Genomic DNA, 27368 nt, shown 5'->3' with positions numbered 1-27368 from the left:
AAAAAAAAAAAGAAAGAAAAAAAATTGTACTGGATTATTTGACTCTGTCCCTCTATGTAGGACAGTAGAGCCGCACCCATTACTGATGACTGATGCATGGGAAGATGCCTAATTAATTTTGCAAAGCTGTTAGAAAGCAACTGGAAATATCTTGACAGTCTCTGTTTAGGTCACACTGCATACATTATAAGAGTCTGTTTTTGACCCCTTGAGGTATGGGCAACATTTTACTAATTACAGTCCAGCTCAGCCAGTCTCATAAACACTATCACAAAACCTAGTCCCAAAGACTTGTAATTGTTTTTCTTTCTCCACCTTTGTAAAATGAACCACTTTAGCGCGTTCTCAAACACTCTGCTTTTTCTGCTGCCCCCCTAAGTCAAACTGCACCCAAATGACCAATGACAATGGCAAGTCAGCCGTACGTATGGAATTAAAGAAATTAAAGCCAGCCCGAGCGCTGCATCTCAGTACAAAAAGAGGCGGCAAAGCGCATTTCCAAGTGAGGAAGAGACTTTTATAAAAGTAACTTGGCCAGTTAAATACAAGTTGTTACCACATTTACAGACTAAAAGCAACACATTCAGAAGTGACAGACCACCTGAGGCTGGGGGAGCAGGTGGCCAGGGCGAACGCAGCAAATACCTACTGGACGAAGGCTTGAGCCCGGCCACGGCTTTGCACAGGCCCACCAGCTATTCTGCTAATAACTACCCCAGGAACCCGTGGGCCAGCTGTCACAGCCCTCCAGCCGTGTGCTACTTCTTCACAAGGGAGGTTCAGTGGATCGCAGCCTCTCCCGCTGCCAAAATTCCAGATCCTCAAAGCTCAGATCCACCGGGCAGGAATTCTGCTTTCGTCTGAAGGCTAGTGAAAACCCAGGGGGTCCCTGAGCACCTCGAGCTACATGCGGCAAACAAATGGTGGGGGGCTGATGGCGAGGGCCTCAAATGCCCTCGTTTTTCTTAAAACAGCTAAAATGCTGGACCAAGTATGTGCGGTTGTCACACTCAAGCCACAGCACCAGAGCAGAACTCACAAGCTACCCTGCAAACTGAACGCACAACCCGGGAAAGGCAGAGGCGGGAGCTGCGGGCCCGGGGCTGACGGATAAAAGCCTGCCGGCCACGAGGAGGTCGTCGCCGTCTCCCAAAGGCACCATTTAGCCCAAAGGCAGGCAGGCAGGCGGGAGGCCACCCCTCAAGCTGAACGTAGAGAGGGGGTATGACGTGGAGGGGGCTTAAAGAGAAAACGTCTCCATGCAGCAGCACAAAGAGGCTAGCGATGCCTGGTCTTCCGGAGCAGGCGGTACCTGCATCGCTCTCGGTACAGAGCTGACATTTCCACTCCGATACTTGCTGTTGGCCAACAGCCCGAGAATACCTATCCTGTAACTTCTCCACTCACACACAGACCATCGAAACGCCTACTTAATGGGTATTCCTTTAAACAATTAGGGTGGTTCCAGCAGATGAACTGTGACTCCTAGTCATGCGGACTCGTGGCCCTTTTTCCCGCTAAGCCTGGGGTGAGGGGTGGTCGAGGATGAAATCCAGCAGCAGCCTTTCACGGAGTGGCAAAAAGGTTGATGGTTTCGAAGGCTTACCCCCAACCGCTTAACTCACAGCCCCAAAATATCAAACCGAGGTACAGATCTTCCCTGCCAAGGTGCTTCTCTCCAGGGAATATCAGTTGCTGGAAACGGAGGGTGGCGTCGCTTCCTTTTTCTCTAAGCAGTTATTGGTCTGGAAGAGACAAGTGGAAAATAGGAAGAGGGAACATTGATGACGAGCACTGTTAATGACCAACAGCCTAATTCATTTGTCTTTAAGCTACTAGAAATATCTTTGTCTAAATTCATGTATCACGCTGCCATGGTCTGCTTAACCATAATCTTCAATGGCTTAGTGCGGGCTGGGGAATTCTGAGAGCTGAAGTCACACATCTTAGACCTGCCGAGGCTGAGAAACACTGGTTTAGTGTGTCAATTTTGGGCATACTAAACCATCAAACAAACGCATTGTTTAGTGCGGTGTGTGAACTCATTATCAAGCAGTCACATGATGCAGCATTATTCCAGGCACAACTGGAGAAAAATTTTAATTTAAAAGACCCTTCATTCTCCCCGCCCCAGAATAAATGAAACCCAGAACGTTGCAAAGCAAAGCACCAACTCCAGCACAATCTAGTTTCAACATAACTAAACCCCAACATAGACCCCAAAGGAATTGCCACTTCAGCCCAGTGGTTTGTTTTAGGTATGCTGACCAGCCCAGAGGAAAATTTAAAAAACGAAACTGCAGAGCGCATTCTAGGAGGCTATCGGGGTTTGGGGGAGCACCCTCACCAATCTGTCTTTTCTGTAACTGCCTCTACCTTGTAAAATGCCCTCCTCCTGGCAATTCAGCAGCCCCCCACCCTAGCCTTTTGGAAGGCCATTAAGGCCTGGCTTTTTTACCAAGGCACCGGGATAGGATTGTATAGATAGAAAGTACGGAATGAGGACAACAGGCGCCTGCTGCGGGGCATCCCGAGGGGACGATTAAGGCTTTTGTTTTATGATTGTTTTATGATTGTTTTATAATTATTGGTTTTATTGTTGTGAGCCACCAAGTTGCTTAAGATGGGCGGCCGTATAAATCTCTTAAATAAATCAACAGGTTTGCATCTTCCTGGGTCACACCTGTTTTGTAGTAGCAGCGACGAACTGCTCTCCGAGAAAGCAAAAACAAAAAACGAACAAGCCCACCAGCTTCCCCAAAACGGGAGACCCTGGTATAGAAAGCATCATTTGACGCATTCAGGACCAAAACTTAACGAAATCATAATTTTACTTATACAGACTAGCATCGATGAACTATTTTAAAATAAGCATCATCCAATATTTTGACAAAGCCAATCATGGAGTAGAAATGTAGGATGACTTAAAAGTATCCAGCTGTTCACTGCATTTCTTGATGAATGTGCGCTCAGAAATAAATCAGTTTCTGTCTTTTTCAAAGGAGTGGTTGAGTTAAAAACAGCAGTGCCACTGACTAACGTGAAAAAATCCAGGGAGGCCATAGCTTGTCATGCTGCCTGTCGTCCTCAGCGTCCTGAAGTCAATGGAATTGACTCCTGGATAAATACACACACGATCTGCAAGTGCAGTTTTGACAATCTATAAGAGGGCCTGACTGCCTACACAAGGTGTTCTCCCAAAGCAACGATGGTGCTCCCCAATGTCTACTGAGCGCTACGGTGCTGCCGCCACAGCCTAGAGTTTCTGGTTTAGCTCTCTGAGCCAAAGTCCAGTTCCAGGTCTATCAAGCCATAACTGCTGAAGATCACTACTTCAGGCTCACTTAAAAAGCCCCACTGTCCGCCTACCTTTTCAATTATCTTCTGGATTTCCAGATGCAAAGGAACCAGGCGCTTTTTATTCTCCTGTAGCAGTCTCTGAAAATGGGATTTTTGCTTTTCAGACACTTTGGATTGCTCCTCCATCTCAGCAAGGCGCTTCTGTAATTCCTGCACTTCCAAGGTCAAGGCCTTGTTGGAAGCCTCTGTTGATGAGAAGCGGAGCTGGGTCTCTTCTGTAAGTGCAGGAGATTGAAATTATTTTCCAGGCAGTAAAGTAACATTGATTAGAGAAGTGTAACGTCCTAGTCAAAACAAGGGAGAGCAGAAATTGGCAGTATCTCAACAAGTCACAGAGAAAACCTTGTTTGTATAAGGACCCACTGTGGTAATAACAGCATGGGGGAAGACTCCAAGGCAGTGCCCTTCAACTTCCACAATTCTACAGATACGTTTTCTGAAGTCTTGGAGACCATTTTAAATACAGGGACCTGTCCATGGCCTGCCACTCTGTATTTACAGGCTGCCTCCACCTCCATTTTCTAGATGTTCAGGCAGGTAGAAGCAGGAAGCACTTGGGAATCATTCTCAGTTCCTCTAAAAAAGTTCCACTATTCAGTGCTCCACATTAGTTGCACAATTCAGTTCCTGCACAGGTAGCAGCTCAATTCCGCACTCGAGTTAGGTTTCATTTATTTAATGTTTGACACCCCTTGCGTACAATCAAGAGGACAGCCAGTAAACACAGTATTTTAGACCTGAATCCTGCTTTGGTATATAACGAAAGGTGAAAGGTCCCCTGTGCAAGCACCGAGTCATGTCTGACCCTTTGGGGGGACGCCGTTTACGCGATGTTTTGGACTGCAAGATTCCATATGACCATTAGATGGCAGTAAATACTTTAAAAGACATCTCTTTGCTGCAATTCAGTAGTCACCCAAACGTTTGCAGCCCAAATCTGCTAACCTGCTAACCCAGTACATACTGCTTATTGCACAGAGCTATTCCTAATCAAAGTGAACTGCCAGGAGTCATGATAGCTGGTTGTAAATTAAATCTATCAATCCTATTGCACATCGCTCACCCAATTTAAGCTCCAAAGTATGAATTTTATTTTCCAGATAGAGTCGGCTGTTTTCTGTCTGCTCTGCCTTTTCCAGCAGTTTGCTCACATTGAGAACAGCCCCATTGTATGAAATCAGATTGGCAGACTGAGCCTCTCGGGTAGACTTGGTAAAAGAGACGGGTGAGCACAAGAAATTGAGGTTGCCTGCAAGAAAAAGGCAGTGTTTATTCTGCTTGACAGTGGAACCCCTTGAGTCTGGGAATGGGGAGACAAAGCAGCAAAAAAATACGTGGATCCACTGACGCCATTCCTGCTGCAGGTATGAAGCTATATTCTCTTCCTCGTCCACCACCCACCCATCCCGGCAACAAGCTGCACTCTCCAAAAGTGAGCTGTGTCTCAACAGGAAGAGATTTTGTGAAAGAAATCCCTCTCACATAGCTGGAATATTTTGTTGGGGGGAGACCAAAGGGCTAGAACCCCATCCTGGCATCCTCCTTGCATCCAGAGTGCTCAGTAAAAGCCAGCACCACTGAACTGGAACAACCCTAACTTAGAAAGGAAACAATACTGGCAGGATACCCATAATGCACCACAGAATTACAAAGTCTCTTCCCGCCCCATCTGTACCTGTGGCTTACCTGACAGTTCTTCCTCTTCGAGGCCTGCCTCCGTCCCTTCCTGCCGGCTGTAGCGCAGGCTGCGGTAACGGCAGACAAACTGCGTCACCACCCTGTTCACCAAGCGCTTCACCTACCAGCAGAGGAGACACCCCCTTACGAATGGCAGTGGGAAGTGCCACAGACACACCCGCCCGCCCACCGTCCTACCCGCACAGGCCGAGTCGTTCCGGTCGCCCACAGAACCCCGCAGATGCTCACCTGCTCTTTGCAGAGATGCAGCCCCAAGGTGAGGAGGATTTTTTCCATATCCTTCCTGTGCAGGTAGCCACAGAAATTCAAGTCAAAGTAAACGAAGGCAAGAAGGGCATCCAAGGGCAACACAGTGCTTGGGTCCAGCTCTCTGGGCTAAGCATGGTACAGAAAAGGGGGGGGCAGCCTCACTCTGTGCTCCACCTCACGGCCCAGAATTCAGACATCAACTTTATAGACTGAGGTTCCCCAAACTGCTGATGGCACCCTCAGAAGAGGTACCCCGTATGTATTTGTCACAAAGCACATTGTTGAGATAAGCTATAAAATGATCCACCATCAGGAAGAACTATCAGGGTTCAACCACTTTACCGGGGCATCTGATAATGACATGGGGGAATGCACTGTATGTCTGATTGTACCCAAGACAGTGTTTCTCAACCTTGGCCACTTTAAGGTGTGTGGGCTTCAACTCCCAGAATTCCCCAGCAGGCTGGCTGGGGAATTCTGGGAATTGAGGTCTGTGCATTTTAAAACCATGCTGCTCCTAGCTACTTCAGAATCCTGGGAACCAAGAGTCTTGTACATCGCACATTAAACTCAAATGTATATGAAGATACTTAAGGCCACTGATAGCGTCTTTACAATGTTTAAAAATATAAACAATACCCACAAAGCTCATTCCAGAATTTGGGGGTTCACACAGCTCAGTCCCCTGGAGCTTTCCCTCAATTTCCTTGCCTAGTCTGGGATGGAAAAATTCCAATTTCTGAGAAAATAATTTTGCCACCATTTACATTCTATACAAAGGCATGCAAATTTGCCTGATAAAGATGGCTTTGGAATTAAATCTCAAGCAGAATGCTCCCAAATCAGTATCAAACTGGTGTGTAACAAACTCAGCAACATTCCCAGAAAAGCATACCGTCCGTTCACTTGAGTGGTTTATGGCAGGGTTCCTCAACCTTGGCAACTCTAAGCTGTGCCGACTTCAACTCCCAGAATTCCCCAGCCACCAAAGCAAAGCTGGCTGGGGAATTCTGGGAGTTGAAGTCCGCACAGCTTAGAGTTGCCAGGGTTGAGGAACCCTGGTTTATAGCCCCTCTCCCCAACACAGCAGACTGAAGCAGACTACATCCATTCAGAAAATTCAGACATAAACAAGCAACCAAGCTTTAAAGAAGAGCTGGCCACTGACCATATCATGAAGGGAAGAAAACTCCATTTCTGACTGGTTGGATGCAACTGACCTCACTTCAGCATCTTCCAGCTTGACACCTGCGGGTAAGGCAGCATGACCTGCGTCAGAAGCTGACAGAATCCATTCGGTGCTTAGCAAGAGGACGCTCTCTGCGTGCGCAACCAAGTGCCTTCCAAAGCACCAAACCATCGCGGCAGCTGCCTCCTGGAGAGAGCTCCGAGGCAGCTGAGCACAGACCAGAGGCCGTGAAAAGGAACTCGGGAATCCTCATGTTCCCAGAGAAAAGCCAGTGGACTTTCATCTTGTCTACAGCTAAGATTAGAGATAAGGAAAGCGCTCTGCAGGTAATATGGTCCCCACCACATAGATGTAATCTGAAGGCAATCATACCCTAAGCCAGGGTTTCTCAACCAGGGTTCCGTGGCAGCCTAGGGTTCTGCGAGAGGTCACTAGGGGTTCCCTGGGAGATCACGATTCATTTAAAGAATTATTTCAAATTCGGGCAATTTCACATTAAAGAGGCAAGTTTCATTCTTTATTTTTAGTTTAAGAACACTGCTAATGCATATATCCAGGCCTACCCATGAAACGAATATAATAATTTCGTAACTTCTGGCCTATATTTGAGCCTGAACGTGCAGGGGTCCCCCGAGGCCTGGAAAAATATTTCAAGGGTTCCTCCAGGGTCAAGAGGTTGAGAAAGCCTGCCTTAAACTGTGCTGCATTTTGCAGACTACTTACCAAAATCCTCTTCTTCATCCTCTCTTAGCAGTAGTAGGTCATCTTCCAGGCTTAGCTCACAGACATCATCTGTGGTCTCCTTTGCTTCTGCTTTGACATTTCCACTGACCTTCTCCTCCTTGGCTGAATTGGTCCCATCTTGACTTGGGGGCTTCTTCTCAGCATCCCCAGCCCCCTCTTTCTGCATGAACGAAGAGGACATGAACAGGACGGTGTCTATGACTTGCAAAAAAAACCCCATTATCCTCCACAACCTGAAGAAAACGCAAACCGTACAGTTTAAGACAATGTGAAGCAACGCAGCTCTCCACACATCAAGGGCCAACTGATTATACTAAGGACTGGAAAGCTGTACAGTCTTACTTGAGCTTCCTTCTGGTTACTTTCTGGTACATCTTCTGCTCCAAGCTTCTCCTGAGGTTCTTCCTTCAGTTCAGTCTCTGCCTCTTTTTCAGATTTGAGCGCTTTTTCCGATTCAGGATTCTTTGCCTCCAGGGTCTCCTCCTTTTCGGGCAGGGCCAGCAGCGCTTTATAAAGCTTGTAGCCAAAATCACGTTGAAGCATCTCCTGGAAGGTCTCTGCCACCACTGCCACCTCAGGGGGGAAGGAGGAGCAAGACAGATCAGTGAGCAAGAAGCCAGGAAAGGCCTCGAGGCAGACTGGCCAGAGTACTCTATGGAAATGTTAGCATCCATATATCTGTGTTTCTCAACCCTGGCGGCTTTAAGAGGTGTGGACTTCAATTCCCAGAATTCCCCCGCCAGCATGAATTCTGGGAATTGAAGTCCACATGTCTTAAAGTCGCCAGGGTTGAGAAACACTGGTCCATATACACATACAGCATACTCTTGATTTAACATGCTGCGGATTCAACAGACGGAATCTGCTGAAAGGGGATGTGCTGTGCTGGGATACTGGCAACAGTGGCTGAGAAGAAAGAGAATGGAAGTTTCTGGGCAGGCTGGTGGGATATCAGCACTGGCAGGGGCAGCACTGGGAAGCTGGGAGGTACAATCCAGTGGGATATGCCCTGCTGGGAGATGCCAGGAGAAAGGGTGGGGGTGGGTGATGCCCACCAGCCTCGCCATACCCATTAGGGTTAGCTAAACTCTGGCTTCCATAGGCATTTGGCTTTCCACCTCTTCTGCTAAACTGAGTTTACTTGCACATTTTTAAAAGGCATGAAAGTCTTGCTACTACACCCAATACTGGATCTACCCACACAACATCCACTTCACACCTCTACTCTTTCCATCTTCAATGGTTCCCCCTTCCCTCCCCTTAGCCTTATTCATCTTATTCTCCTGGCACTTCACACAGTGCTGCCTCTTTGGGGCATCCCCTCTCCCAAGCTCTCCTGATACAACCCTGCAGCTGGAACAGAAGAAAGAGGAGGAAATTCCTAAATGCAAACGGCCACGGGGGGCTTCTCTTCGTGTTGGTTCCTAGCGCTAGCAGCCAACAGTTGGCGAAATCATCAATGCCGGGTCGTTCGCTTCAAAAGTACCCTCCCGGAACGCAACGTTCCAATTACATGGGGGTGTCTGAGCAGCAGGTGCCAAGCCAGAAGGGTGGGCGGCAGACGAGCCTCCCTCAAGGACCTCCATCTGAGACATAAAGCCTACCTCAAAGGAGAGCTTCTCCCGCTGCCTTCTGTACTCGAGCAGGGTGTAAAGAGAGATGTTGGTGCAGCTGGGCTGCCCACTTTGCAATGCCAGCTGAGGGCAAACGACAATGGCTGGTTCCAGGGGAGGAGCTGGGGTCTCCAGTTCGGATGTTGAAGTCTCCAGAGCCGGGTCAGGGAGAGGCTCGGCTGAGTCTATGTCCTGCTCACAGGACTCCATTTCTTGCTCAGGACCTGGTTCAGAGGTTTGTTCAGTTTCTTCCACCTGTTCAGAAGCATCATCATTTTAGCACCATCATTAGAAGCAAAACGTAAAAGGCATAAGCTGCAGCTCTGAGGATTCCAGCCACAAAGTCCCTCCCAACATGGCCGCCATATTGTAACGGGGCAGCAAAGAGAAACAATTGAAGTTTTGAAGAGGAACATAAATTAAATCAAAATTAGGTTTTGACTTGGTTCCCATCCACTTCTTTGCCCTGATCCTGCCTATTTTTAGGGGGCAGCTTCTGCCATTCCACTGAAAAGCCAACTGTGACCCTCAGTAAGAAAAAAAGTTGTGTGTCTTGAATCTAGTTAAACCAGCCTTTCCCAACCTTTTGACCCTGGAGGAACCCAGGAAATATTTTCCAGGCCTTGGGGAACCCCTGCACATTCAGGGTCAAAGAGGCCAGAAGTTACAAAATTATTATATTAATTTCATGGGTAGGCCCGTATAGATGCACTAACAGTGTTCTTAAACTAAAAATAAAGAATGAAACTTACCACTTTAATGTGAAGTTGCCCGAACTGGAAATAAGTTTTTAAATAAATTGTGATCTCCCAGGGAACCCCTAGTGACCTCTCCTGGAGCCCTAGGGTGCCACAGAACCCTGGCTGAGAAACCCTGAGTTAAACAGAGGTATGCTCTCGGGATCTGAGAATGCCTAATTTCAACCTGAAGAGAGGGCCAACAATCAATTCTCAGCTGTCCATCTAAACTGGCAGAGGGACCCCAATAAAGCTAAGGGGACAAAATAGGCCACATACTGAAATTCTCAATTAGGCAGGATATAAATCATAACAAGTTTATGCATCACTGGGAAGAAACGGATTAGGAGCTAAGACCACTTCTACCCACCACATGAGAGTTACCTCTAATTCCTTCCTGCTCAAATTAAACTTTATATTTGGTTTGCATCCACTCTTACCATCTCACTTTTTTCTTCTGGAGGGGGTGGCGCTTTTTCTGCTTTCTGTTTGCACAAGACCTCCCACTCTTCAAGAGATGGCATCAGGCTCCAAATATCTGGCAGGAAGACCACTGTCTGCTCCTGGCAAGATGGGTTTCCCTCACGCAGGTATCTGAACTCAGCAAACCGGAACCTGAGAAATGTTAATTGGAGGGAATTCAGATAAAATTTTTTAAAAATGACTGTTCCCCAAAAGGTGTCAGTCCCACCCATGGGAGTTCAGCTGGAGCTGGGGGGCAGCCAGATGCAGAGCTGTGTTCTCAGCCACCATCACAGATGCCCTTGAGGGCTGAATCCACTACAGCTGGTTCAAAACTGGACTTTTTTAACAGGAGCCAATAATAGGCCCAACAATTATAGGATGCTTATACTTGCTGGGGTTGTGCTCTTCCATACATGTAAAAGAATAGTCACTGTGTCACCAAACACCCCTCTCTTGGCCCCCAACAGCAGAAGAATCAGCTCCTTACACCATAAATTGCTTGGCCCATGGAAGAGGAGAGATGGGTTGGACGCACGGATAAGTTAGAGGGATGGGTAAGTTTTCAGCTGCAGAGAACTCTTGCCCAGCTTCTTTCACCAAAAGAAAAAGCCCCCACAGTCACCACTGGCTTTTAAACTGAGCTGTTATAAAAAGCGAAATTCACATGCTGTGACCACATACAGACTATTTGAGAAATCCGTGCCGTGGGATACTTCACTGAAGCAGCACCATTTGGTTGAGCACCAGATGTGCCCTAAACCGGTTTCTGCATTCAGATCTCTGCTTGCGTCCATTTTTTTTGGCACACATGCAGGACATGCTTTAAATTCTTCACTGGGCATCTACCCTCATGAGATGGAGCCAAACTACTGACGAAAAATCTGTTATTTATTTAGCCAAGATGGCAATAATTATCCCTAAAGTTCCAGACCGAAAGCAGTCAGCCATCAAGCCCTTCCCCAGAACTTAATGTCATGCAAAAACACAACAATTAACTCCCCGCAACTCCTGCCTAACGTAGTCCTGCAGGATCTTCAGTCATTCATTCTGTTAAGTCTGTCTCATCATTGCCTCTCTAATGGCTGGACTTCTGCCCAAACAGAATCAACTTCAGTCAACGGATTCTACTACAGAACAGAGAACGCGGATTTCTGAGGAATGACAACATCCCAACCCCAGACTGAACTCCACACGTGGCAGTGCTTCAGAGGCCCCCAAATTCCCCTCTTCCCAGGTCTGATGCTTCCCAAACAAGTCACATGGACAGCCTGATTTATACAAAATAAGTTTGGTTGCCATGGTTATCTAGCACAAGGGAGCTATATATAACCATACTCCTTCCAACTAAACCAATGCACTCCAAGTTCCGGCATTTTTCCTTGTTGCTGATTGGGTAACAGTATGATCTTGTGAAATCTTTGCTGGCTGCAAAGAGCTCATGCACAAAAGCATGTGCAAGACTTCCAGGAAACCAGAAGCACAGGGTGCTTGAGTAACGTGGAAGCATAAGAGGGCTTCTCTGGAAGCCCTACCAAGCCCTACCAAGCTGAATCATTCTCTGAAGGCCCTACCCATCAGGCACTCATCCTGACAGGCAGGCACCCAAAACCAGCAAAAGTCCTCATGCCTAGGCACGTTCAGAAAGCTCAGATCCTCAAATATGGTCCCAATATCTATATACCAAGACGGGCCCCTCTTCTCTGTGGCAACGGCGCTGCCCAAGCCTTGCCCTCTAGGGGTGGCTCCTCAAAAGGAGAACATTAAGATGAAATTAAGCACACCAATAAATACATACCTACATAAATTAAGGCAGGCTGGATAAATAAATGGATGTTCTTGGCTCACAGAAAGGCAAAGACAATCTCACAATTAAAGAACAGAGTATTTGGTTTATGCCAAGGGGAGGCACGGCTTTCTTCAGACCAAAGGCCATCTTTTGCCTTTGGGTGATGTGCTAGAGGATGCGCTCCAAAAAGCAGGCAACACAAGGTGGAAAGCAGATTTTGATTTATTTCAATTAAAATGCACTTAAAATGACACTAAGTAAACAGAGTTAATAGAATTATTCCCCATTTATTTTGCTAAACGCCCCTTGTATCACTTAAATATTACAATTCAAAGAAACTCTCTAAGTAAAAGCTTTCAGTAAGTATGCGCTACAGGTTGCACACATCTAACTCTTAGTTTCCTAGACCCCTCATGCCCTCTACTCCCATCTACTAAGTCCTGGTGATCTTCTTAAAAGTATTAGCAAGGTTTTTTTTACTTATTTTCTAATAAAAATAATGCTATTATTTAATTTATACAATTAATATACTTTGTTTAAGGCCATCTTAATGTGTAATATTAATCTGACCTCTCTAGTCTCAGAGGTACAAATTATTTGTTTGTTTGTTTGTTTGTTTGTTTGTTACTGCCCATCTCCCCCAAAAGAGGGACTCTGGGCGGTTTACAATAAAATTAATACTATAATAATTAACATTCTATAAAAATACAAGTTACAGATATAAAATACAATATAAATAAATATAAAATCCAAGAGGCTCTAAAAATTCTAATCCAGTGGGAGGGGCTCTAAGGCACAAGCCACCCCCACCAACAGCTACCCACCTTCCCACCCCAAGTGAGATGGCAGAACCAAGTCTTCAGGGCCTTCCAGAAGGCCAGGAGTGAAGGGGCCTGTCTCACCTCTGGGGGCAGAATGTTCCAAAGGGCGGGGGCCACTGCAGAGAAGGCCCGCCTCCTGGACCCCACCAGATGAAATTGCGCATAGGGCCGTAACATACGCTCTTTGCATGATCGAGTCGGGTGGTTTGATGTTATGAGGACGAGACGGTCCCTCAGGTAACCTGGCCCCATGCCATGTAGGGCTTTAAAGGTAATAACCAACACCTTGAATTGGACCCAGAAGCAAAGTGGCACCCAGTGCAGCTTGCGCAGTAAAGGTGTTATATGTGCTGATGTAGGGGCACCAAAAATGGCCCACGGGGCTGCATTCTGGACCAGCTGAAGCTTCTGGATACTCTTCAAGGGTAGCCCCATGTACAGCGCATTGCAGTAGTCTATATGGGAGATGACCAGGGCATGTGTGACTGTTCGGAGAGCTTCTTGCTCCAGGAACGGGCGTAACTGGCACACAACTCAAAGTTGTGCAAAGGCCCTCCTGGCCACGACTGCCACCTGCTCTTTGAGCAGGAGTCGTGAGTCCAGAAGAACCCCCAGATTACGCACCGGGTCTGTCTGGGGCAGTGCAACCCCATCCAGAACTAAAGATGATGATTTCCCAGAAACCGAGGAGCTGTCAACTCACAGCCACTCTGTCTCACCAGGGTTCAGTTGAAGCCTGTTGTTCCCCATCCAGACCCCCACAGCCCCCAGGCACCGAGAAAGGGCAGTCACCGCATCACTTACCTCACCTGGGATGGAGATGTACAATTGAGTATCATCAGCATATTGACGATACCTCACACCGTGGTGACAGATGATCTCACCCAGCGGTTTCAGGTAGATGTTGAAAAGGAGCGGAGAGTACCAAACCCTGCGGCACCCCACAAAGAAGGGGCAAGGGTCAGATCTCTCATCTCCTATCATCACCGACTGGGACCGGCCCTGGAGGAAGGAGGTGAACCAGCACGAGACCAGGCTGCCACCATCCCACTCCCACCAGAGATCATCCATAAGTGTGACCAATGCCATTTCTGTCCCATAACCGGGCCTGAAACCTGACTGAAAGGGGTCCAGATTATCCATTTCATCCAGAATCCTCTGGAGTTGCAACACCACCGCCTTCTCGACCACCTTCCCCAAGAAGGGAGGTGGGAGACTGGGTGAAAATTGTCCAGCATAGTTGGGTCCAGCAATGGTTTGAGGAGGGGCTGCACCAGCGCCTCCTTAAAGGCAGCCAGAAACACCCCGCCTCTCAAGGATGTATTTACCACCGCTTGGACCCAGCCGCATGTCACCTCCCAAGCTGCCTTCACCAGCCAGGAGGGGCATGGATCTAAATGACAGGTGGTGGCATTCACAAGCCGGAGGATCCTGTCCACTTCCTCGGGTCTAACAGGATCAAACTGTTCCAGATAACCAGGCAAGAACGTTCCTCGGCATCTCCACAGACCCCGCTTCACACTTGGATTCTGACTTGGAGCAAATCCGAGCAATTTTATCCTGCAGATGCTCAGAAAACTCTTCCGCACGGCCCTGTAGGTGGGCCACTGGGCCAACCTTCTCCCAAAGGGTACGTGTGATGTTAAACAGGGCACTCAGGCCGCATTCTGCGGATGCAATAAGAGCGGAGAAATACTGACGTTTCACCACTCTTACCGCCACAAGGTAGGCCTTAATAGCGGCTCTAGCTTGCGTTCAGTCAGATTCGGTCTTTGCCTTCCTCCAATTATCCTCTAAAGGAAGCCCGGTCTCTCTTTCTGCAAAGATAGTACATTGAAAGAAAGTTTTCCCTTTCCTTTGGAGGTCCAGTCATACAGATCCAATTCAATGCTGCAGGATTTTGGCACAGAAGAGTTTAAAAAATCCCTCCCCGCATTTTTCTGGTAGCATTTCATGCAATAACACCATTTGTTGCAAAATGCAGCCATCTAGTGGCCAAGCTGGCTATTTATTCTTACCTTCAGGGATGAGGAGGAAGGTAAATGACCACCTTCTGCACCCCTCAAGGTTAAAATAAAGGAAAGCAAACATCTCCAAGTCCAACAGATGTATTGCCACATCAGCATCCAGGGAAAGTGATGATACAGCTTGACATTTGGGGGCCATGCAGCTTTCTTGCTAACATTCTGCCTCAATGAGCAAGGACACTCAAAGGATGAAGGGGAATACTTAGTCTTACGAACAGAAATTTCATCCTTCACCCCATCACTTCAGGAGTCTGGCAGCACCTTTTCTGACTAAGAAGCAATATTAAAAGGCAGAAGCTTTTGTGAGCTGCAGCTCACCTCATCAGATGCATGGAGTGGTTGATGAAGTTGCCCCTGATCCTCTCCCTGCATCATCAGTTCAACTCTTTTGCCACCTACTTTCTCCACCATATCAGACCCTATGAAACACTTGCTCCAAATGTTTATACTGTGGCATTTATATGTTGCCAGTATTCACTGCCCAAGGCAGCTCACTTAAAAAACAGAAAATACCGACATCACTTTTAAAACAAGGTAACACAATGAAAATGATGCATAGCAGCAGCAGCAGCAAAAAAAATAATAATAAATCACACATCAAAACAAGGGAAAGTAAGGATTTTCGGGATGTACCTTGGAGAGAAAGTGCCACACCTAAGATGTTCCATATGACCAGCATCCATGAGTTAAGCATAATGCAATTTTAACTACAGAAAAACTGTTACCACTGTCTAACCTTCAAGCCTGGTTTACCGCAAAATAAGAGAAACAAGTTTCTTAATGATGTCTTAATGATGTCTTCAAACCCACTGACATTTCAGTTTTATAGGTTTCCTTAAGCATATGATTTTTAAAAATAATAAAAGTAACCAAGACATACTCCAGGCTGGCAAATACTTCATGCCTCTCCCTAAACCAGTCTGTTCAACTTGGATCTAAACGGCTGGACTTCAACTCCCATCACCCCTAGCAAGCATGCCCACCAACTGAAGAGGATGATGGTTGCCATCCAGATGGAGAGGCTGCCCACAGCAAATCTCCAGGCTCTTATCTCAGCAACAACACCACCACAAAAAGGATGGGCTGGAAGGAACAGCTCAACAGCAGAAGACTCACCACTTCGTGCAGGGGCTCAAATCCAAGCCAATCTGGGCTTTGGCGCAACGAATGGCTGTGCGAATCAAGACCGTGGGGTTTGTGGCTGGGTCAGGACCATCCAAAGAGGGGGACCACTCTCCTCCCAGAAGCACTAGTTCATCGGCCTTCTTTCCCAGCAGGAACTGAGGAAAGAGAAGCTGTTGAAGAAAAAGACCAACCAGCCTTCTGCTGCGATTCCAGAGGGGGCAAGGGAGCTCAGGGGGAAGGCTTCGCAGACAGAGCTGCCAACTGTGCTGCCCTCAGTTCTTGAGACGGCAGGTGAGCAGCTCAGTCTACTAAATCCCAAGAGCCATCCTCCCCCTGCCTTGACAAATATGGAGGGAGAACTGGAAGGAGCTAGCAGACCCTGTGTTCCACAAGGATGATCTAGGTATCCACCAGCCTCAATGCAAAATGTGGATCCAGTAAGAAAGGCTGGCCACCAAAACACTTCTGCTTTTGACATCCCAAGAGGAAAGGGAAGCATGAAAGTCTGATTCTACATCCCTGTTTGACAGCGAAGTCAAGAGTTGTTTTAGATGGGGCCACCCTCTTTTTTTAGACTGAGGGCTGCACTCGGTCCTTGTATGGTGTCCTAGGGTCACGCACCAAAAGTGGGAGGGCCCCCTGGTTGATATTCATGCTACCAATTTTACAAAGTGCTTTTTGGAAAATGTATCTGGAATTAATCCTTGGCACTTGGATTGGGGACAGTAATTACCTTCTCTAGTGAGGAGGGCTTCAACTTATTCGCTTAAGATTTCTTAGCTGCCCAAGATAAAGGACATAAAGGTGAACATCACAAACAAAAATGAAATGTAAGTAACTTCCAGTCAAATACAATTGCCATGATTACTCCTTACTTACTAAACCCCCATTCTATCAATAGTAATTAAAATTTGGAAGTAACACTGCAGGGTCTCTGGGCCTGAATGCAGTGCTGGAGCTTCAGGTTGGACAGCTAAGAAATCCTAAGCCAGTGGTTTCTCAACCTCAGTGACTTTAAGCTGTGTGGACTCCAACTCCCAGAATTCCCCAGGCAGCATGGAATTCTGGTAGTTGAAGTCCGCACAACTTAAAGTCGCTGAGGTTGAGAAACACCGTCCTAAGCTAATTAAGTTGAAGCCCTCCTCGCTGGAGGAAGTAACTGTTGTCCACATCCATTCCTAGTCCATCTGCCAAGGGTTAAGATTGTGCTAATCCCAGATATACTTTCCAAAAGGGACTTCATAAAATTGGTAACATGGACATCAACCAATATTCATGATTCTAGACATGGAACACATGATACCACAGAGAGAGAAGGAACAAGGAGTTTTACTGAGAAGTGAAAGCCATTCCTTATTCTCCTTCCTGGAATCAGTTCCGAAGGTCTCCACCTTTAGTTTCCAAGGAGAGCCCAAGTTCTAACACCGTGAGGAAAACGAGCATTTCTCACATTGCATGTGATTTTCTATACCCCTACTATGTCTCTCCTTACCCCCTTTGTTCTAACCTACAAAACACTCTTTTGCCACTAATGTTTCGTATCAGGGAGCTGCTGTAGCCCTGAATCATCCTGGTTGCTTTTTTTTTTTAATCACCTCATAGATGGCTTGTGGGACTGCCAAATTCTTCATGTCTACACAAATTCAACTCATTTACATTACTTCCAGCTAAAGTCGCTTACCTTAATTTGCTTTGTGGGGTGTTCAGGACTCTCCCTCTGGTCGCTGGGCTCCTCAGTATAAAGCAAACAACCGCGGTAGAATTCCTCAATGCCAGGAGAGGAAAGCAGAAGAACCTACATTGGAGAGGAACCGCAGAGCAGTAGCAATGCAGCCGCAGTGCATGCAGAAAATTCCTGACTCTGTTACCAAAACCTCAGCCAGAAGAAGACATCTGTGCCCGAGATCTAGGAGAGGCTTGGCAAGTTAGAGAGGATGACAGGGGAATAAAGGAATTATGACTTTCAAAAAATCATGGGTTTTTTTTGTTTCATCTCCAAAACAGAGTAGATTGCTGGTAAAGTAGGACTCAACAGTGAAATTCTTTCCCTAGACAAGTTAAGATTGTCCACCTTCTTACTCTGTTTTAAGCAGCTACTGAAACGGTTTCATGCAACCTTCACGTTTCCTTGAACGATTCTATTCTCTGATTCTGAGATGTTTAAAAATAGGCCTGCTTTTTAATCTGGTGCTTATTTTAACGCCTGCCACCTAAAAGCCGTGGTTTCACAGATAGAGGAGAAATCTTATAACCACCTTAATAAAATAGGCAGACTGTGTTACTAAAATACTTGCAGGCGGCTTCCATACTGGCGCTCTCCAAAAGGAACCTGGCAGAATAGTTTGCCGACAATACACAAAGTATCTACCCATCTATTTTCCCACTAACTAACCCTGTTTTAAAATTAAGCAGGAGAGGGAGAGATTTAAACGAGTAAAACGCAAAGGAAGGAAAGTCTAGCAGGGGCTTTTATGGCCCAACAAATTCAACCACAGGATGATAAATGCAGCGGAATTCGTTGGGAAGAGAGTAGAAAACATTAAGCAAAATTACAGCGATCCCACGTGCTTCTAACTTATACACAAACGCCCCTGCGGAATTTAGCCTAGCTCAGCTGATTAAAGCCATCTGCCTTCCCTCTCTCTGTCAGCTGTTAACTCCCTGTTGCCGAACGGAGCAGCGTCCGAACTGTTCACCTTGGCACTGAATGCGGGATTGGCATCCTCCGGCCGAGCCTCCTGCCTCGTGTCCTCTTCAGCCTGAGACAACTCTTCAGCAGGACTGGCCACCCGGATACGACTAGGGTGCTTCAGAGCCAACGGCCGGCTAGCGGGGAAGGTGTCCAACCAGCAGAGGCGGACAGCGTAGAACTCCTTGGGCAACTGGATGCTGCAGTAGCGCCTCAAGATTTCCATGGCATCACAGAAGGGGCTGGCAAGACACAGACACCAAAACAAAGGATCCCCTTTGACGGGACATCGGGACTCTCGCCAGCTTCCCTCATCTTGCGCAGCGCTGGCGGAAGGCCGAGTTTCCTCATTCAGCTGAGCGCAAAACCTACACACTTAAATCAACACTGACTAACCAGGCTTTATGCCTTTGTTCTCCCTGCTAGAGCAAGCCCCGCTGGGGCATTTACCAAGCATCTCTCCAAGGACGCCACCACTTCCGCCTTTTACAAGAGGCCCCAGCCAGACAGTTGCCTTGGTACATATTCTAAAATTGGCCTCAGGGCCTAACAGTGTAGAACTAACGCCTTGCTTTTCTCCTGACCAACATTGAACTTTGCTCAGCTTAGCTCCTCAACGTTTCGACCCTGAGGATTCTGGGAAGTGCAGCCCCTGCCTGCCTGGCGACAGATGTATTGGGGGGAGCCTCTGGGGCAGGCAACTGTCCTTGTAAGACTCATCAAAAGCAGCACCACCTTTCTACCCCCCCTTTGCGCCGAATCACAAGGCTCCCGTTTGCTCTTACCTATTCACAGTATAGCAAGCCAGCTGGACTCGGTACTGGGGGGGGCCGTGCCGCGGCTTCTTAACCCCCCAGGCCTCACTGCCCTTCTGCTTCCGCTTCTTGGAGTCAAAGTCATCCCTAAAAGGGAGAACAACTTTGTTGCATCAGCCACGGCTGCGCGTAGCCCCGAAATCCTCAATTTTTCTAGTCCGGTTCTCAGCAAACACAACCTCCAGTACAACTCAGGAGCGAGAGACAACGTGGATATCGCAACTAGTTTGTTACACAGGAGGTAAACCAATCTCTCTTCTCTGGGGAAACAAATCCCGCAGGACACAACAAAGGGCTAAATAAAAGCATACAGCCACACAAGAGGTCTAGTAATATCATTTCTGGTCAGAAGTTAACGCTCGTTCTGGGCTTGAGATTCCCTATGCAGATGACCTTTTTGAGGCTCGTTTCTGATTGCAGGAGTCTCCCATTCAGCGTCGAACCAAAGGAAGGCTTTGCTCAGCTGCTGCGGCAGTGGCAAATAAAACAGATTATGAGAACCAAAGCCCAGCCCCGCTAGACCACTCTGTGATGTCTACCTCAGGCAGCACCCTGTGAGAGCTGTGACAGTCTGAGAAGCCCAGAGGGTGGACATAAGATTAACAGCCCCTCTCCGATCTTTGTCTCCCCGCCCACCCCACCCAGCGACCTGGAGGTTCTGTGCAGCAATCACTGCCAAATAGGGATGACTATCCTCGAGGAATGTGCACAAACCCTTGTGAAGCGGGGACAGCATGGAGAAGTCCTGCAGCTGCCATTCTGCTGCTCCTGCCGCTCCTGCCACACCACAGAGTAGAAAGTGGGTGGAAAGGAACAGAGAAATACCCCAAGAGAGGAAAGAGAAACGCTTGGAGCACCTGCTGGTGAAATGACAGGCCTGAGCTGAGTAGGAAAGAATATGCTCTGCAGGCAAAAGATCTCAGGCTCGATCTCTTGAACTCCCCCTTAAACGCATCAGGCAGCAACGTGACAAGGAGGACAAGTCTGCTGGAGACCCTGGAGAGCTGCTGCTGCTGCTGCTAAGAAAAACAGGCCACCCTCCCCCTCGAAGGACAAATATTCTCCCTGGAAAAAGGCAGCTTGCTAGATCTGGATCAAGAGCTTTTCTGCTCAGTAGCCAGGGACAGCTCAGTAACAGGAAGCTGAACCCCCTAAAGCTGTGGAGACGGCTGCTCTGAGAGACTGGCTGAAAAGGCAAACGTGCTCCTGGATGCGGGGGGGGAAAGCAGGTGTAGGCAAGAAATGCTCCTTGGGAAAATGGGAACCCGCACCAATTGGTGCTGCTGGTGGGATGTGGTGCCAACCCAAAACATCCCCGTTGAGATCCTTACCATCTGCCTGACTCCTGCCTGCCTTTAGGACCTCGACCGGTATATCTCCCAAGATGGCCCAAGTGGAGCGACGGAGATGTCTGGAAGAGGCTCATGGCTGGAGAAGAAACACATTCGGCCTTATTTTCTCCTCCGAGGACCATCCGCTTCTTGCATCACTCCAGATCAGCAATAGCTTGTTCCAGGGTACGTGCACAATCCGCCTCATGGTGAGAAACCGGGATGGCAAAACTCGCGTGCTTCTCAAAACGCCATTCAATGTCTTCTTTGCAACTGTGGACCCCCCAAAACACCACAGCCCCACCCAGAATACTTGCTGGGATTACTGACTTCTCTCACGGTCTAGAAAAGGTGTTTACTTAACGTAAAAACTTCCATTCCATACATCAAAATGAATGGGAAAAACAAAAGAGGCCATTGCTTCACGTTTTCCATCTGGTCCCCAAAAGAGATTTGTCTCTCTACTTTCCTCACAACGCAATGAACCTCAAGTTCAAGATTTTAACATTTAATGCTCTGCCTGTGATCAGATTTCTTCACCGTCAGATACTGCCTCTCTAGCACAATACGCAGCCACACTTACGTTTCTGGGGAAAGAGAGGCGGGATCCGGTGAGGCTGGAAGAGCAGCTGCGGCTGAGCTCCCAGGATGCCTTGCTTCTGTCCCAAAGAAGCTACATGGAGCAGAGGAGTGGGGGGCTTCAGAAGAGGCTGAAAAAAAGGTTATTAATGAGGAATGCACTGCAAAAGTAACTTTTCTAGCCTAAAAAGGTCCAAATCATGAGTGAACAAACATTTAAGTCGAGGGCTGCGTGAGGATGTGGTAGAATATCATAGTGTGGCAGAGAAATCAGTTGCAGGGGGGAGTGTCAGTGTGGATAAGACAGAGCATTTTTCTTTTCTTAAGCCCACCCTTTTATTTTTCAAGTAGTACACAATCTTCCATACCCAGCCACTAAATTTAATTTTAACTTGTAAGCAGCAGCAACTGAAGATGGGTTTGGGGCCATGCAAAAAACCTAAGAAAGGCTCTCGGTGGTGCCTGGACTTGTGGTTGCAGCTGGTTGCTCTGAACAATGGTGATCAATTGATTGATTCCTTGATTAAAATAGGACACCGTCAGGATAAACAAACAAACAAACAAACAGGGAAAATCTTAATCTGGCATCACTATGCATCCAATGATTCCAAGAAAGTAAAGCCTCACTCAACCCACCCAGGGAAATCAGACCATCCTCCATCTTTTGGGTTTGATCTGCAGACAGCTGTCATATTTCAGTCCGCTTTCATACATTACGGAAAATTACGCATAAATCAAAAAAGGACCCCAAGTTTTCTGTGTGATAATGTATTTTCCCACTGATACAGATACGGCAAAGAGCACAAAGAAAACCTAAGGCTGGGACTTCTGCAACACATGCCTGGCCGACTATCTGGATACTGTGCTGTTACTGCAAACATCTGTTAGGTAGTGAAGTTTTTAAAAGAATGTTAGAATATGCTGTTTGGTTGCCGAGGTATTCCTTGTTTCATACTGTACATTATATTAAATGCATTCTTAGAAAAGCGACAGTTATTTATGGCTTGCCATATTCTGTTCTGCCACCAACACGCCAAAGTGATAGCGGGATATACTGCTCCGTGGTGGCATCTAGACGACCTAAAAATTAGGGCTCCCCCAAAATAACTCTGGGGGAAGACCAGAGACCTGACCATCATATTGTGTATCTCCTACTGCTTTGCCAAAGTCACAACGAGGGGCTAAGTAAAAGTATACATTAGTGCCATGACAGAAAGAAAAGTCCAAATACAGGGAACGAAGCATCTTGTCCACCTGGAGAGGGCTACCTGATTTGACAATGTCTGGACCTTCAAGGCATTCCAGGGCGCCGACTGACTGGGGTTGTAAACAGCTTTCACCAGCACTTTCTCACCAATTTGTGGGATCCGGCCTTTGACGACGCTGAAACAAAGCAAAGACAGCAGGACAAGCTCATTACTTCTGTTGGCCCTGAGCCTCGAGTGAGCCCCTCTGGAGCTCATAAAGGAGAGCAAAGGTCCAGGAGTTGATCACGTAGCAGGGAACGATATGACGAACTGCTTCGCTGTCCTATTTCGTAAGGAACGGCTCTAGACTGCCCTACTGACTCACCTGCCCTAACTGGCGCTAGTGCTCCGATCTCAGGCCAAGGTCCTTCCATCACCCACTCTTTGATCGGCCTTTTAAATGAAGGTGTCACGGTTAGGTATGTGTCCTCCACAGAAAAATCAAAGTGGAGGAAATCACATTTCAATGTGCTGAACCTTTGCAAGTAGAAGCTGATATAGCTTAGCTAGAAACTTTCTCCCTGGTACTCTTCTGTTTTTCTAGCAGGATGGATAATAGTCTGTAGTATAACAGATCAGTATTTCTCAACCTGGGTAACTTGAAGATGTGTGGACCTCAACTCCCAGAATTCCATGGCTGGCTGGGGAATTCTGGGAGATGACGTCCACACATCTTCAAGCTGCCCAGATGGAGAAAGCTGTAACAGGCTGAATAACCTCAGGATTCTACCACCTAATTCTGCTCCACTCCAACAGCAGAAGCAGCAGCTAAAACACCCAGCTCTGTGTCATCCACAAACCTGAGCAGCACCCCCTTTACTGCCCTTCCAAGGCACGCGTAATAACGCTGAGGAACGGCAAAGGCACGCCGCCCTCCAGCAGCCACGTGTTGCCCACTTTTGCCCCTGCTGCCGCTCAGCAGCCCTCGACTCACCTTAGTTGGAAGAAAACTTCATCATCCACCACTCCAAAATAATCGTGAAGGCTGGTGACAATGCCCGTAAAAACACGCTGCTTCTCTCCCCCCTAAAAGCAAGGAAAATCACTGTAATTACCTCACACAAACCAAGCTCGAGTGCCTCTCACCTGATAATTAGCATATTGCCCTCAGTCAACAAGTACATTCATTAATGCTGCAGATGGGACCCACGTATGAGCCTAGTTCACCTCCTTTATCCATCTCTGGAACTATAAACTCTCTGGTGTGTTATTTTAGGTTGAGACCACCTCAAGCCTTGACTCTTTTCAAACACTTTCACCTGCCAAAAAGAGGCACTTGCGATTTAGTGATCTCCAGGTCAACACACTCTGCATCTGCTCTTTAATACTGGGCCTAAATGCTGCAGACTCAAAGCAGACAGTTAAATGCTAACCCACTTCTGAGACACACACCTGTTCCTTTCAGGGTTGAACAGCCTAACTTCTTTTTTCTGTAACACTTGAAGAAAATTAAGCAGGTCAGGCATAAACGTACAACTTACTTCCACAACAATGCACACAAAGACCTGCACAAGGGGTCTTGTGAGAGTCTTTAGAAACAAAGCACAGAAAATGAAGAGTTCGGGCCATATATTTGTGCCCTATTTCACCTATGTCATTGCTGCAGCTTCTCCGTATATCCAAAATCCTCCTGCATTATCTGTGTTAAACTGGCACTTTGTGGGTGGCTCCAATTTCATCAAACCCAGAAGGCTTTAAAGCCACATGCCTGAAGTATCAGGAGAGCTAGGGGATTTCCAGTTTACCTGACCTCTGGCTGAGATTCCATCTATAAATACATAGGCCTTGGCACAATATCAGAGGTGACCAGAATCACCTTGTAACTTGAGTAATTCATAAAGTCCTTTAGTTGAGATAAAAATCCCCAAATTGCTCGATATCAAGAGAAGGAAAGAATATCAGAACACCACCACCTGGCAACTAAGATACCCCAAGAGAAAACCAGTCATTTCCCACCTGAAGATGGCGTGCTGCCTGAATGATATCTGCTGAAATAGGAGGATTTAATAGGCCAGGTGCAGGTCCCAGTAAAGAGGCTGGCTGTGTTCCTAGGGAAAAGGACCACACATCATTTGAATCCCTACAAAACTCAGTTGAAATAAAGTATTAGGAGGCAATGGATACATGTTATTAACCACATAAATAGTACTCTGTAACCATTCTAGCCACATTCTTTTCGATACAACCACAGTATGACCCTTGCTATATTTCTTCCCACTGAAGCAATAGAAGCCTGGATACAGGAATCAGGCTACATTACTTTCAAATACCCCATTATCAGATTTGATACCCTATGTAGTAATCACTGAACCCACCCTGGGACTTGCAGCCACATGAAATGAGTCCATGCTTTATAGTTCAGTTTAGCAGACATACTTTAGACCACTCTTCCCAATCTATTGTCTCATTTGGGAATCATAAGAGTTGAAATCCAGACCTGAAGGTCAGCAGTGAAAGAAGTGCTTTAAACATGAGTGTCTTGAATCCCTGTTTCTTTTAGCCCCGAGTCACCTCTTAATCACAGTTCATAAAAATTGCTGGAGTTGTTTTTTGTTACTTCGACATGAGAAACACAATAAAAATCACAACCACTAAAACAGACTTAAAGCAAGCTTCTAAAACTTCAATCCAAACCCCAAAAAAGTAGAATAGTCATTCTATTTCACCCTCTTTGCCTAATTCTGTCCTCCTCTAAAAGGACATCAAAAGGTTGCTTACCCTGCTTTACTGGTTACAAACTAAAGGAAATGAAAGAAAAAGGACCAAATGTTCTTTGAAAAGAATGCGACTTCCACAATTTTGTGCAGCTGCTCACCCAGAACCTACGTGGCAGCTTAAAAACCAATAAAGCATAAACGGCTAAATATGCAAGAAAAGGAATGTCGATCAGGGACTAGGAAACGATGAAACAAATCCTCTCCCAAAGCACAGCACGGGTGGGGGGAAAGGAACTTCTTTCCGCTCTGAATGGAACCAACCTGAAAACGATCTGGCTCCCTGAAGACTGCTGGTTCGCAGTGGCTTCTGGCGCTTGAACTGGGCCATTTTGAGAGGTGGGATCTGTTTATTTTCTAGATTAAAAAAAAATTACACAAACATCCCATGTAACAGCCACGCAAAGGCTGCCCAGAAGGAGGGGGAGGGGAGAGAGAAAGCAAGAGCTGAGCCCGTCTAGATGCTCTCAGCCGCCCCCCACCCTGACAAGGCGCTGCAACTTTCCCTGCTCAGGAGGCCGCTTAAGGGGCTGCCTTTCGCCAGGCCCAGCCAGGCCGCCGCCGCACCGAGGGGAGAGAGAGAACCAGGCGCACAAGAAACCCGGAAGAGAGACGCCTCTTTGTGCCGGGATGGGAGACCTTCTCCTCGATCCCCGCCTTTGGGGGAAGGGGAGGCTGGCCTACACTGCGGGGTCGTCGTAACCCTTTTGCCGCCTAGGCCCCCGCCTACGCCCCCAGCACCCGAGCGCGCACCCCTGCGGTGCTGGGCGGGAGGGCGCTCGGCACTCCCCTCCGACGGCCAGCGGGGCAGGGAGGCGGCGGCGGCGGCGGCTAACGGACGCCGAGAGAAACGGCGTCCGAGGGGCCGAGCGGCGGGTTCCGAGCCCCCCCGCCCGCGCCGGGCTCGAGAGACAGGCCGCGGGGCAGGCGAGCGTTGGAGGGCGCCGGCGTCGACGCTCGCGAGGCCGGCCCGGCAGGCGGGCTCGAACCCACCTGGGGCGGAGGGCGAGCGCCCGGCTGCGACGCCAGGGACAAAGGAACCCGGAAAAGCGTCCCGGATGTGCGCCTGAGCGGAAACGCCCCCGCCTCGCCCTGCCCCCGCGCCGGAGGGACCGGAAGGGCCTCCTGCCCGGAGTGAAGCCCCACCCGGAAGCGAATGCGCCTCCGGGAAGAGCAGAGGAGGCGACGGTCGGTCCTCCCAGCGCGGAAGGAGCGTCCGCCTGTCGAAGGTGGGAGGGAGGCGGGGCTCCGGGTCTGGCTGGGTCATGCATCCCAGCATCCTCGGCTATGGGCGGCTGGGGGTGGGAATTCAGCGCTTCCCAGAATTCCCAGCCCTTGGGCAGCCTCGCTAGGAATTCTGGGAGGCGCGGTCCAACACATCTGGATGCACCTGCTAGCAAAAGGAAGGGTCGCACTCGATATGATTTGCGGAGGCTTAGGGGCAAAAAAGCACCAAACATAGGACAGTGTTTTTGAAACTTGGCCACTTTAAAATGTATAGACTCCCTGGTATGGAGAACAAGAGAGTGGAAAAGATCTCTGAAACTTCTAGATCAGCGTTTCTCAACCGTGGCAACTTGAAGACGTGCGGACTTCAATTCTCAGAAGTCTGGGAGTTGAAGTCCACACATTTCCAAGGTTGAGAAACACTGAACCAGCCTCTGCTTGATTAATATAGGGGAAGGATTTCCAGCTCATTAGCCAGAGTGAGTTTTCAAAGCAGCCAGAAGTTTGGTTTAAACAGCCTTCATGACCTCAGAACATGTGGGAAACCTTTAATAAGCTTTTAGTAAAGTAAAGCAGAATAAGGGTTGTTGCACAGTGGTGCCAGTTATAAATCAGCATATAGTTCCATGTCATTGTATTTACTTTAGCAGGTCTACAGCCAAGAATATATAATATTTAACGTGCATTATTGATTCCCGATCCTAAGCACCACCCTGTAAAAGAAGTTCCCATAAGGCAGATGGGAGAACCATGGCCAAGAGAATTACTTCTTCAGGGCCACTGAATGAGATTGAAGCGGACATTTGAACCAAGGACTTGTCCATTCATAGCTCACTCCCAACGATGACAGTTCTCCAAAGAGACTATCTGGTTTGTATTATTGACAGCTTGAATAAGTCCAAAATCCTATCCTCCCCAGATATTAACAAAGTGTAGAGTAAATCACAGGCTT

General features: G+C 47.7%; 1 protein-coding gene across 1 annotated transcript; it reads right to left on the bottom strand.

The window, feature by feature from the left end:
* Positions 1 to 495: 495 nt before the first annotated feature.
* On the bottom strand, positions 496 to 26273 carry CCAR2 (cell cycle and apoptosis regulator 2). Its single transcript, XM_063311524.1, has 21 exons — positions 26183 to 26273; positions 25454 to 25546; positions 24432 to 24523; positions 23410 to 23501; positions 22497 to 22611; positions 21233 to 21359; positions 20650 to 20746; positions 19289 to 19405; positions 18511 to 18745; positions 17496 to 17609; positions 15806 to 15969; positions 10031 to 10205; positions 8845 to 9108; positions 7583 to 7813; positions 7220 to 7400; positions 6476 to 6555; positions 5287 to 5433; positions 5047 to 5158; positions 4424 to 4609; positions 3370 to 3575; positions 496 to 1745 (listed from the first exon to the last, which is right to left on the bottom strand). The coding sequence occupies exons 2-21, from the start codon at positions 25518 to 25520 to the stop codon at positions 1689 to 1691; spliced, it is 2859 nt and encodes a 952-aa protein (XP_063167594.1). The 5' UTR covers positions 25521 to 25546; positions 26183 to 26273; the 3' UTR covers positions 496 to 1688.
* Between the last annotated feature and the right edge of the window lie 1095 nt (positions 26274 to 27368).

The sequence above is a fragment of the Candoia aspera genome, chromosome 9 (assembly GCF_035149785.1).
Source record: "Candoia aspera isolate rCanAsp1 chromosome 9, rCanAsp1.hap2, whole genome shotgun sequence".
In the NCBI taxonomy this organism is placed as follows: Eukaryota; Metazoa; Chordata; class Lepidosauria; order Squamata; family Boidae; genus Candoia; species Candoia aspera.
This window is presented reverse-complemented; position numbering and strand designations above follow the sequence as displayed.

Coding starts and splice junctions, on each gene's coding strand:
- CCAR2 (XM_063311524.1), bottom strand. CDS start 25,520: ATGGCCCAGTTCAAGCGCCAGAAGCCACTGCGAACCAGCAGTCTTCAG. Junction 18,746..19,288: donor GCTTGCTATACTGTGAATAG/GTAAGAGCAAAC, acceptor GTGTCTTGCCAG/CCCCTTCTGTGATGCCATGG. Junction 1,746..3,369: donor TCCAGAAGATAATTGAAAAG/GTAGGCGGACAG, acceptor TGTCTCTTCCAG/ACCAATAACTGCTTAGAGAA.